General features: G+C 38.9%; 2 protein-coding genes across 2 annotated transcripts; both read left to right on the forward strand.

Annotated features, from left to right (window-relative positions):
• The first annotated feature begins 320 nt into the window (after positions 1–320).
• Positions 321–2,858, forward strand: LOC122335352. Its single transcript, XM_043233180.1, has 4 exons — positions 321–2,088; positions 2,274–2,510; positions 2,595–2,687; positions 2,774–2,858. The coding sequence occupies exons 1-4, from the start codon at positions 1,692–1,694 to the stop codon at positions 2,848–2,850; spliced, it is 804 nt and encodes a 267-aa protein (XP_043089115.1). The 5' UTR covers positions 321–1,691; the 3' UTR covers positions 2,851–2,858.
• A 1,780-nt stretch (positions 2,859–4,638) lies between these two features.
• On the forward strand, positions 4,639–11,626 carry LOC122335351 (the record flags this gene model as incomplete). The annotated part of the gene is made up of 4 exons (XM_043233178.1): positions 4,639–4,694; positions 5,301–5,633; positions 6,291–6,365; positions 11,294–11,626. Coding segments are annotated over exons 1-4 (784 nt in total), but the record flags the coding sequence as incomplete, so codon positions are not given.
• Between the last annotated feature and the right edge of the window lie 26 nt (positions 11,627–11,652).

Raw genomic sequence — 11,652 nt, forward strand, 5'->3', positions numbered from 1 at the left:
TTATTTTCATGACAGTTTAAAAGACTAATACAGTTATTTATAATGATATTTTGTTATTTGATTTCTATTACTGCACTTGCAAACAGTACATTTTTATGTTATGCATCCATCTATTTACTACCGCTTACTCGGGACCGGGTCGCGGGGGCAACAGTCTAAGCAGGGACACCCAGACTTCCCAGACACTTCCTCCAGCTCTTCCGGGGGAATACCGAGGCGCTCCCAGGCCAGCCGAGAGACATAGTCCCTCTAGCGTATCCTAGGTCTTCCCCGGGGCCTCCTCCCGGTGGGACATGCCTGGAACACCTCCATTGGGAAGTGTCCCGGAGGCATCCGGAACAGATGCCTGATCCACCTCAGCTGGCCTCTCTCGATGTGGAGGAGCAGCGGGTCTACTCCGAGCTCCTCCCGAGTGACTGAACGCCTCACCCCACCTCAAAGGGAGCACCCAGCCAACCTACGGAGGAAACTCATTTCGGCCGCTTGCATCTGGGATCTCATCCTTTCGGTCATGACCAAAAGCACATGGCCATAGGTGAGAGTAAGAACGTAGATAAAAAGGTAAATAGAGAGATTCGCCTTGCAGCTCAGCTCCTTCTTCACCATGACAGAATGGTACAGCGACCGCTTTACTGCAGAAGCTGTACCGATCCGTCTGTCAATCTCTCGTTTCATCCTTCCCTTACTCGTGAACAAGACCCCAAGATACTGAAACTCTTCCACCTGAGGCAGAAATTCCCCCTTGTCCCCCCTTGTCTGACTGAGAACCATGGCCTCAGATTTAGAGGTGATGATTTTCCTCAAAACCGATCTCGTCCACCCCCAGTGCTTTGCCACCAAGGAGCTTCTTAACTACTTCAGTGACCTCAGCCAGGGTGATGGCCGAGTCCTCCCCTCGGTCCCCGGCCTCTGCTTCCTCAGTGGAAGATGCGTTGGCAGGATTGAGGAGATCCTCAAAGTATTCCTTCCACTCGACAATGTCCCCATGTCCCCAGAAGTCAGCAGATTCTCAGCCTCACTGTATACGGTGTTGGCAGGGCACTGCTTCACCCTCCTGAGGTGTCGGACGGTTTGTCAGAACCACTTCGAGGCCGTCCGATAGTCCTTTTCCATGGCCTCACTGAACTCCTCCCAGACCTGAGTTTTTACCTTGGGCCTGCTGAGTCTGTCCGGCTTCCTCCTCCACCAACGAATCCAACTCATCACCAGGAAGTGATCAGTTGACAGCTCTGCCCCTCTCTTTACTCAAATATCAAAGACATGCGGCTGGGGATCAGATGAAACAACCACAAAGTCAATCATCGACCTCCGCCCTAGGGTGTCACCTAGGACCTGTTTGCCATGGGAGACCTTACCAGGGGCATATAGCCCTGGACAACATCGCTCCTAGTCATTCAGGCATTCAAACCCCTCCACCACGGTAAGGTGGTGATCCCAGGAGGGGACACAAAACGAAAGCACGACATTTTAATTAGGTCGTATAGACTAGCTGATGTTTCAGTGTTCAACAGACATATTAAATTAAAATGTTTTATATTAACAGTTATTTTGTATTACACAACAAACTATCTATTAATCATGTTTAGTATCCATACTTCAGATTGAACCAAGATCAGATAAAATGATATTATGTTTTGTTTAGTTAAACTTTCATTCTGAGTGTTTCTGTTATTTGTGTCTGGTTTTAATTAATGATGCATATAGATTTTTGTTCATTTCATTTTGTGTGTGTGTGTGTGTGTGTGTGTTGTTCTCAAGGTCTGGATTGGTTCTGCAGTTTTGATCAGTATGGTCCCTGTTACACAGCTCTGGGAGACAAACTCAATCTGATGCTGGACGCTAGTAAACATGATCTGAAGATACAAAAGAGAATAAACAACACACGAGATGATCCAGTTTGTAGAGTAAAGAAGGGCAGGATGAAGATGACTGAATGTGATCTTTATAATAACAGAACTGAAGTAACAGTCATTAATGGGACTCTGATAGTAAACCCTGTGATCAGAACAGATTCAGGGAATTACATATTAACTGTCTATAACTCAGACGGCTCAGAAATATCTAGAGATCTTCAGGTGATTGTTGAAGGTACAGAAACTCTCTCATCATCTCATGTTCTCTAAAGATCTCTCTCTCAGTTGAATCTTTGTGAAGGTTTTTATTCCTGTAGCACACAGTAAACACACTACATACTCCAGTAATAGTCTGAGTCGTGTAGAAGAAGAAGATGGTCCTGTGTTTGTCATGTGACTGTGGTGTGTCCCTCCCTCCAGCTCCTATTGGCTCAGTGGAAGTGTCAATCACCTGCTCCTCCAGTGGGGTGATGAGGGTGTCCTGCTCCTCTGAGGGGGATCAGCTCCTCTACAGCTGGACTCTGAATGGAGATCCACTGAAGGATGGAAACAGCAGCATAGATCTGGATGAGAGAAGTGATGGAGACATCAGCTGCAGCGTGAAGAACCACGTCAGTCACGCACAGAACACCACGAGACTCAAACCCTGTTCTTCTTGTGAGACCACTTCTGTGAATCTACAGATATCAGAAACCTAACATTGATTGATTGATGATTGATTGCATTGTTTGTGTTGTTCAGTGTCTCTGGTGTTTGTTCTGGTCTGGTGTCTTCAGCTGATGGTTCTGTTGGGTCTTTTAGGAGCTTTTCACATCTACATGAGACACACGTCAGGTGAGAGACATTTATCATCATCATTTTGAGTTTGATATGCGGATATTAAGAGTATGAAGATAATGATGATGATGTGATGCTTTTAGGAAAGAAACAAGAAGATCAGAAAATGAGGATGAGAAGATTTAGAGAAGGACGTGAACACGCAGCAGAAGATTCATGAGAGCAGCAGATCTTCTGTATTTAATATTATGTTACATTTTCTTATTCATAAGACGTGTTATTATAGAATACGGTTGTACTTGAAATTTAAATCTAGGTATCAGGTAATATACAAATAAAATGATTTCAAATGGTAACTGTATTTCCAGTCAAAGGTCAAAGTTTCAGTAGATTTTAAGAGATTTTAAAATTTTATGTAATGCAGTCAGTTTTAATATTCAGTATCACTTTATTTTGATGGCCCTTTATGAAAATTCTGTAGTGGCTAAGTATCCACTTTGGTGGCTTGACAGAGAAAAGGCTTGACGCTTCCAACTTAATCCATTGTCCACATAGTTGAACCATTCAAACTTGAAGTAACATTTATTGAATGAAAAAATTAAAATACAATAATGAAAAGCAAAATCTCAATAGTAATGGATTTCAAAGATATAAAGCATACTGAAAACTGAATCAACGTGGAGTCAGACCACAATGTCAAAGACTGTCACTTCCTGTGTAGCCACACCCTCAGGTGACGTCACAGATCCTTCATCTTAGAGGCCGTGCATCTCCACCTGAGCCGCTAGATAGGGTCCTCTCAAAAATCACTTAGCTTCAATCAATTAGCTTCTCATGAAACATACAGCATTTTAGCTCCTACATACTCTGTTGACAATAAATAACTTTGCACCTACATGCTAACTAACTTTAGTGTTAGTAGAGTATTACTAGACTGGTACGGTTAGGGTTAGAATAAATTTACATGTTCTTAAAGTTACCTATAGTCGATAGGATGTCTTTTGGGAGATCATCACAATAAAGAGTACAGTCTACTTATACTCTAATGATAGCTAGTTAGCATGTATCAAGTAAAGTGTTTTAAAACAGCAGTAATCATGGAGTGTTGATCTAAATATGTTTCAGTTATCATCAGGGCTCTCTTGTAATGTCTTGGGTAACATGTTTGGACATTGCCCTGAGTCCCGGAAATGATAGCTTGTATTTTTATGCCTATTAATTTGAGGCCCGTTTCATATTAGATGTTGTTAAGGAAAATATTTTGTTCTTGAAATCCATCCTGAATCCTGATATTTCTAGGCTAATGTACCCCAGTCCTGCTAAAATGTTTTGGACAGCACTGAAGGTGATTAAATCTAATTTCAGAATCCAAACCGTTTTCAACATTTAATTTCATCCAATCACTAAAAACCAGTCAAATTCCTCTTGAACTCAGGAGACTGAGGCCAGACATGAAGTCTGTGACCCTTACTGGCCACTACGAGTATACTATGTCTTCTGAAGATATCAATTCATACCTCAATTCATTTCTCTGGTATGGAGATTATTCAAGCCTCTCCTCAGGTTACCACCCTCAGTCAAATGGACAGACTGAAAGAAATCGGTCGTTTTCTGCACACCTTCTGCCACGGCCACCAGAACCTGGAACCAGTTCCTGAGCACAAATCTAACAACCAGGTCAGGAAGTCTGGCTTTCCATGAATAAAAGGCAGCAGCTGTTTGCACTAAATGTAAATAGCAATGGATTCTATTTACAATATGTTTAAATATATACATCATATGTGTGCCACATAGTTCTCTAACTTCTCATTTCATTTCTTCTAATCCACTGTTCTTCTGCTTGTCTTTTTTGTGACCGAGGGTTTATTCTTCTTGTTACATCTGTCTTTTTTGTGTGTATTTAGTTTAAAACCATAGACCATCTCTGACAGACTTCCTTTCTTCTTTTCTCTGTTGCAGTCGTAGAGTTTCCTGATCAGTGTCAGTAAGAAGGTGTCTGTCAGCGAGGCTTTAGAGAAACAATGCTCATCTTTGGACTTATGCTGCTGCTGCAAACCGCTGCGTGTGAGTCACTTTCATTTTAACAGTGTTATATTAAGAGTTTGCAGTGATCTTACAATAGTTTTCCGATTGTCTTGTTTGTGTGTGTGTTTAAGACAAGTTTTTTTAGGTGAATTTCAGTGCATTTGTCGCTGCTGTATAAAACAGTCTGCACTTCTCACAGATGCTGTGTCCCACGTTCAATCTTTTTATACTACATCCTAAAAGTATGTGCATACTTTATAAAGTTCTTACAAAACGAGTGTGTAGTAGAATAGCAGATGATGTTTGGGACAAACTTCTTTATCATAAATGTTTAAACAGATGCTCTGTTCTTAGTGTCTACTTGAATTTCCTGTATTTGGTTAAAGTGTGACGTCTAGCTGTGTGCAGTACTTTTAATTTAGCACTGAAACACACAACATGCCCAAAGTTTCTTTATTTATTATTTTAAAGATTTCTTCTTGTAAATTTTTTTTAATTTATTACACGCTAAACCTGTTGAATTAAATCTGTCCAGAAATTTAAATAAGTTCAGTATCCTAGTCAGGAGACATACAAATTCGTTCATTCATTCTCTCTCTCTCTCTCTCTCTCTCTATCTCTCTCTCTCTGTCACTCGTTCTTTAGGTCTGGATCGGTTCTGCAGTTTTGATGAGTCTGGTCCCTGTTACACAGCTCTGGGACACAAACTCAATCTGATGATGCTGGATGCTAGTGAATATGAGCTGAAGATACAAAAGAGAACAAACGACACACAAGATGATCCAGTTTGTAGAGTAAAGAATGGGGAAATGAAGAGGAGTCAATGTGATCTTTATTATAACAGACCTGAAGTAACAGTAATTAAAGGGACTCTGATAATAAACCCTGTGAACAGAACAGATTCAGGGAATTACAGATTAACTGTCTATAACTCAGATGGCTCAGAAACATCTAGAGATCTTCACGTGATTGTTGAAGGTACAGAAACTAAACCTAGTGAGGCTAGGTTTACAGTTTTTTTTTGTTTTCTTTACTAAAAATACACTTTAAACCCTTTTTGTTTTTATTTGATGTTTATATATAGTTTATTTATGTATACTTTTACTATTTTTATTTACTTTTACTTGGCACTAAATTATAAACAACCAACAAACATTTGTCAGTTAAATCAAAAGAAACAATGTTTTGTATAAACAAAATATGGATTATCTTACAACCTTTCATTTTATTTTTATTGTTATTTTCATGACAGTTTAAAAGACTAATACAGTTATTTATAATGATATTTTGTTATTTGATTCTTATTACTATAATTAAAAACGGTACATTTTTATTTGATTCAATATGACACGTCTCTAAGGTTTTGTGATGACAGTATCATGACAGTCATTTTAGACATTATTATTAGCAGTTATGTTAAATATATACAGTTATATACAGTTAATACTGAATTTAAAGTAAAATTGATTTTGTTTTTGTCACATTTTCCTTATATGTCAGAAATTAGATGTGAGGGTTGAATGTCACAATGCAAAAGAGTTAAATGCCTCCAAAACATTTAGTAAAACATGCTACAGTTTACTTACTATTTCAAAGAGAGAAAGCAGGTGATTCTGTGCTGATGTTTTATTTCAGGATCAGCTACTGCTGCAGCGACCTCTAGCTTGACCTCTAGTTTGACCTCTGCATCAACACAGACATCAGATTACGGTAAGTGTTCCTCTTCAGTTGGTCTGAATGTCATCTACACTACAGCATTTTCTTCAAGGATGTTTGAGTGCTGATCTACGACAAATAATCTAAATAGCAATTAAAACTTATAATAGTGAGGGATCTATAGGCTCTAGTATTTTTTCTGTTCTAGAATTAAAACAGTAAAAAGATGTGATTGGCTCAAAAAATCTGTTTGCACAGCTGTCATCTTCTAAAGAGCAGACAAACAACCAGTCAATGTGTCATGATTTCAGTCTATGTTCCCCTGCCTTGGTTTTTGTGGACTCTTATTTTGAAGTGTTTGTTTCATAGTGTTTTCCACCATCTAATTTGGATTCAAACTGAAAAACAGATTAAGAAAGAAACAAGACTAATATTAGCGTAGATTTTTACGATGTCACGAGTACATTGTGTTCCATTGAGTGTTCCCGGTTCCAGCTGATCTAATTAATGCAGCCTAGCAATCCTTCAACAGATTTGAGTAATAAAAGTGAATTAGTGTTACGTGTAAGCCAGGTTAAAGATATGTGTCTTTAATCTAGATTTCAACTGACAGAGTGTGTCTGCCTCCTGAACAGTGTTAGGGAGATTGGGCCAGAGTTTGGCTGCTAGATAGGAAAAGGATCTGCCGCCCGCAGTCGATATTGACATTCTAGGTATTATCAGACATGCAGGACTGTATATCTGGATCAAATATTGAGGAGCTAAACCATTCTGGGCTTTATAAGTAATTAACAAAATTTTAAAATCTATCCGATGTTTGCCAGTGCAGTGTTGACAGGTCATACTTCCTAGTTCTACTAAGGACTCTAGCTGCTGTGTTTTGGAACAGCTGAAGTTTGTTTATCAAGTGTGCAAAACAACCATCCAATAAAGCATTACAATAATTTAACCTCAAGGTTATAAACATTTCTGAATTAGAAAGCATAGGTCATAATTTAGATATATTATTAAGATGGAAAAACGCAATTTTACAGATGCTAGAAAGATGGTTTTCAAAAGAAAGATTGCTGTCAAACAGCACACCTAGGTTCCTAACTGATAAAGAAGAATTAACAGAGCAGCCATCAAGTGTTAGACTGTGTTCTAGATTATTATATGTGGGGTTTTTAGGTCCAATTATTAGCACCTCCGTTTTTTAAGAATTTAGCATTAAGAAGTTACTCATCATCCAGTTTTTTATATCGACTATGCATTCTGTTAGTTTCTCAGTTTGGTGTGTATCACTGGGCTGTGAAGAAATATACAGCTGAACAGTAATATCTCCCAGAGGTAACATGTAAAGTGTGAAAAGTAACGGCCCTAGCACTGAGCCTTGAGGAACTCCATATTTAACTTAATGATATGATACCTCATTTACTGCTATGAACTGATAGCGGTCAGATAGTTATGATTTGAACCATGCTAAGGTGCTTCCACTAATGCCAACATAGTGTTCTAGTCTCTAGTCTAGAATGTAGTGATCGATAATGTTGAATGCTGCGCTAAGATCTAATAGCACTAATAACGACATAAAACCATGATCAGATAGAAGCAGGTTATTAGTAATTCTAATGACAGCAGTCTCAGTACTATGGTATGGTCTAAATCCTGATTGGAAATCCTCGCAGATACCATTTTTTTTCTAAAAATAAATATAGTTGTGAGGATACTACCTTTTCTAGTATCTTTGACAGGAAAGGGAGATTCGAGATTGGTCGGTAATTCACTAAGTCTTTGGGGTCAAAATGTGGTTTCTTAATGAGAGGCTTAACTACTGCCAGTTTGAAGTTTTTAGGGACATGTCCTAATGGCAATGATGAATTAATAATGGTCAAAATAGGATCTATGACTTCTGGAAGCAGCTCTTTTAATATTTTAGATGGAATAAAGTCCAGCATACATGTTGCTGGTTTTAATGATTTAACAAGTTTGTACAATTTCTCCTCTCCCATAATAGAGAATGAATGGAATTTTTCCTATATCTATAGTTCCCTGTCCAATGTGATACTGTAGCTGGCGGCTCCATGGTTACAGTTTCCTCTCTGATCTAATCTTGGAAGTAAAGTAGTTCATGAACTCATTACTGCTGTACGCTTGGGGAATGATAGCACCAAATAAATACCGGGGGTTGTGTTTGTGGTCTTCTAAAAGAGATGAAAAATAATCAGATCTAGCAGTTTTTATTGCTTTTCTGTATGACAGCATACTCTCCCACCAGGCAATACGAAATACCTCTAATTTAGTTTTTTTTTTTTCTTTAGGGTGCAAGTGTTTTCATTATACCATGGAGTCAGATTGTTTTCTTTCATCTTTCTTAAGTGTAAAGGAGCAACTGTATCTAAAGTGCTAGAAAAAAAAGAGTGCATAGTTTCTATTACATCATCAAGTTTTTGTGCTGTATTAGACACGCTAAGGAATTGAGATAAGTCAGGGAGATTACTTAGAAAGCATTCTTTTGTGGTGGAAGTGATGGTTCTACCATTCTTGTTATTGTAATGAGGAGGAGGAAGCCAGAGTTGAATCCATATGCGGGCATTTAATAAATACAAGGGCAATAATCACAAATGTTATAGCAGGCAGAGAGTCGCTAATAATAAGGAACTCAGAGATATCAACAAGTTCACGGGGGATCCAGAAGACAGTAGTCAGGAAACAAACAATGTGTCTATACCAAGTTGTGAGTCCAATCAGGCAAACAAAACAGAAGGGCAGGTCTTGGAATCGGTATAATCGGTAAAACAGGCAGAGATCATGTAAGGTAAACAGAACAATGAGATAGAACGCTTAGTAAGGCAGTAGAACTGGAAATACTTTGCATCATGCTCATGGAGGGACTTTGCTTAGAAAGGCCACAAACAGGAAATGCAGGTAGAGCAAGTTGTTGCGTTTATTTTGGTTTGGATGTTCTCTGCGTATTCTAAATCGGGGAACAGGCGGTCGGTTTAGCCAATCTGTCTGCTTCCTGTCCTGGGCCCTAAACAAGTGTGAGCTCTAAGACTATATGCCATATTTCTCAAGAGAAGAGCGGCACCACCCCAGGAGGGATGAAGACAGGTCAGGTCTGCCCCAGAAACTTATCCAATTGTCAATGAAACCTATTCTGCAGTTATTCTGCAGGCACCACTTAGACATCCAGCCTTTGAGACTGTTGAGGAAAACAGGAAGTTTACCCAATTTTGTAAGTTTGCCTTGTTTATTTGAGTGATACCTTGTATTGTGAACACATTGTGATGTGTTGCTGATTTATCAAGAAGAAGAGACCACACAGAATATAAGTATTTATAAGATACACAGTACACATGGTATTGTATTCACTTATTGAATAGCAGAAAGAAAGACCACCATAGCATCATGTTTAAAATTGTTTATTCAGAAAAGACATTAGGTATGATATATGTAACATTTAGTTAAAGTATAGCCAGAGATAAAATATGTATTAGTAAGAACATTGAAGAATAGGAAAGTTACTGTTGAGTGCTGAGTTCCCGACGCAGAGAGGAGGACATCTTAGAAAGATCTTCGCAGAAGAGCAGACTGATAAGATGGCTGTGTTTTTATAGTGAGCTTCTTGAAAGGGAGGTCTCCAGCTGTACGGGACTTTCCCAAAAAGTGTCGACTTGCACCTGTAGCCTATAAAGGAGGGCTGCATGATGCCTCCGAACGACCAAGCTCGCAGATTATACAACTTTGTTTTTATTTCTATTTTATATTAGTATTTTATTTGTAATATATTTAACCTATATATAATAAAACTATATCTTATTATAACCAATACGCTCACCTGCCAAAAGACCTGAGCAGAACAGACCACGAAGAAGTCTTCTGTGACCCGTCTTGTGAGTATGATTAAATGCTTATGAGAGACAGGACAGACTCGACTTACTTTACCTAACCTGAGGATAAAAAATAAGGTAGAAGGTGCAGGAGATTTGAGCACCATAAAACAAGACCCAGCATTAACTGGAACGAAAGAGTGGTGTATTGACCCATGACCAGTGCGCCTCACCCAGTTGCCCTGCTGCAGGGGCTCTAAAGCTGGAACCAAACAATGTACATGATTTACTGAACTAGTCGCATCCAAAGCAGTATCTACAACCCTCACATTCTTACTGTCTTCAATTAAAGTTTGAATGCGTGCCTAGCTATTTCCCTGCATTTTTCACACGTGAATCCCTGATCGCTGACAGAGAAACATAAACTATACATGTGGCAAATGGTGCAAGTGACAATGGAAGGAAAAGACATTTACTCACCGTAAGTGATGGAAGATTTACTTACCAATCTTGTTTGACGAGTTTGTAAAAACGGAGCGAACGAGCGCGAGGGAGAGATGAAACAAAGCGGAAAAGAAGACAATAATAGACGCGTAAACACGGGCGGGAACGAAAGTGAAAAGCTGATCAGCTAACGGGTGCTAACGCACCACACGATTTTAGATTAAAGCGAGCAAACGAACAACAGTCAAAATTGTTAGATTAGTTTGATAGCATCAGCAGTATGTAGATAATTAAGGCTATATTTGACCGCTAAAAGAACAGAGGGTGATAAATGAAAGAGTGAAGCTACAAACACACAAACCTCTCAGCAGACAGGAGCAACTGATGATCTGAAACTTCAGATTAGTCACCGACCACAGAGTGAATTCTGCTCTCTGGCTGTTTTTCACATCGTGCAATGGAACAATAACCAGGTTGTTATCCTATATGTGTCTGATTTTAGTTTTGTGCATTTCATTGTGAGTGTGTGTCCAGATACTGTATAACATCCGCAGGAACACAAGTTATGAAGAACAGTGAAGTCTCTTTTAGTTTCAATATCCATAGATGAACCAAGATCAGATACGAATGTCTGTTTCTTTAGTTAAACGTTCATTCTGAGTGTAATTTGTGTCTGGTTTTAATTAATGATGCATGCAGATTGAGTGTGTGTGTTTTGTTCTCCAGGTCTGGATCGGTTCTGCAGTTTTGATCAGTCTGATCCCTGTTACACAGCTCTGGGACACAAACTCAATCTACTGATGGTGAACGCTAGTGAATATGATCTGAAGATACAAAAGAGAATAAACAACCCACTAGATGATCCAGTTTGTAGAGTAAAGAATGATAAAATGAAGAGGAGTCAATGTGATCTTTATAGAAACAGACCTGAAGTAACAGTCATTAAAGGGACTCTGATAATAAACCCTGTGAACAGAACAGATTCAGGGAATTATAGATTAACTCTCCTGAACTCAGAAGGATCAGAAACATCTAGAGATCTTCAGGTGATTGTTGAAGGTACAGAAACTCTCTCATCATCTCAT

The sequence above is a fragment of the Puntigrus tetrazona genome, unplaced genomic scaffold, assembly GCF_018831695.1.
Source record: "Puntigrus tetrazona isolate hp1 unplaced genomic scaffold, ASM1883169v1 S000000767, whole genome shotgun sequence".
NCBI lineage: Eukaryota > Metazoa > Chordata > Actinopteri > Cypriniformes > Cyprinidae > Puntigrus > Puntigrus tetrazona.

What these genes read in the sequence shown, in the direction of transcription:
- LOC122335352 (XM_043233180.1), top strand. Translation starts at nt 1,692, where the DNA reads ATGATGCATATAGATTTTTGTTCATTTCATTTTGTGTGTGTGTGTGTG. An exon ending in TCTTCAGGTGATTGTTGAAG is followed by an intron (nt 2,089 to 2,273) that starts GTACAGAAACTC and finishes CCCTCCCTCCAG; the next exon opens with CTCCTATTGGCTCAGTGGAA. An exon ending in CTACATGAGACACACGTCAG is followed by an intron (nt 2,688 to 2,773) that starts GTGAGAGACATT and finishes TGATGCTTTTAG; the next exon opens with GAAAGAAACAAGAAGATCAG.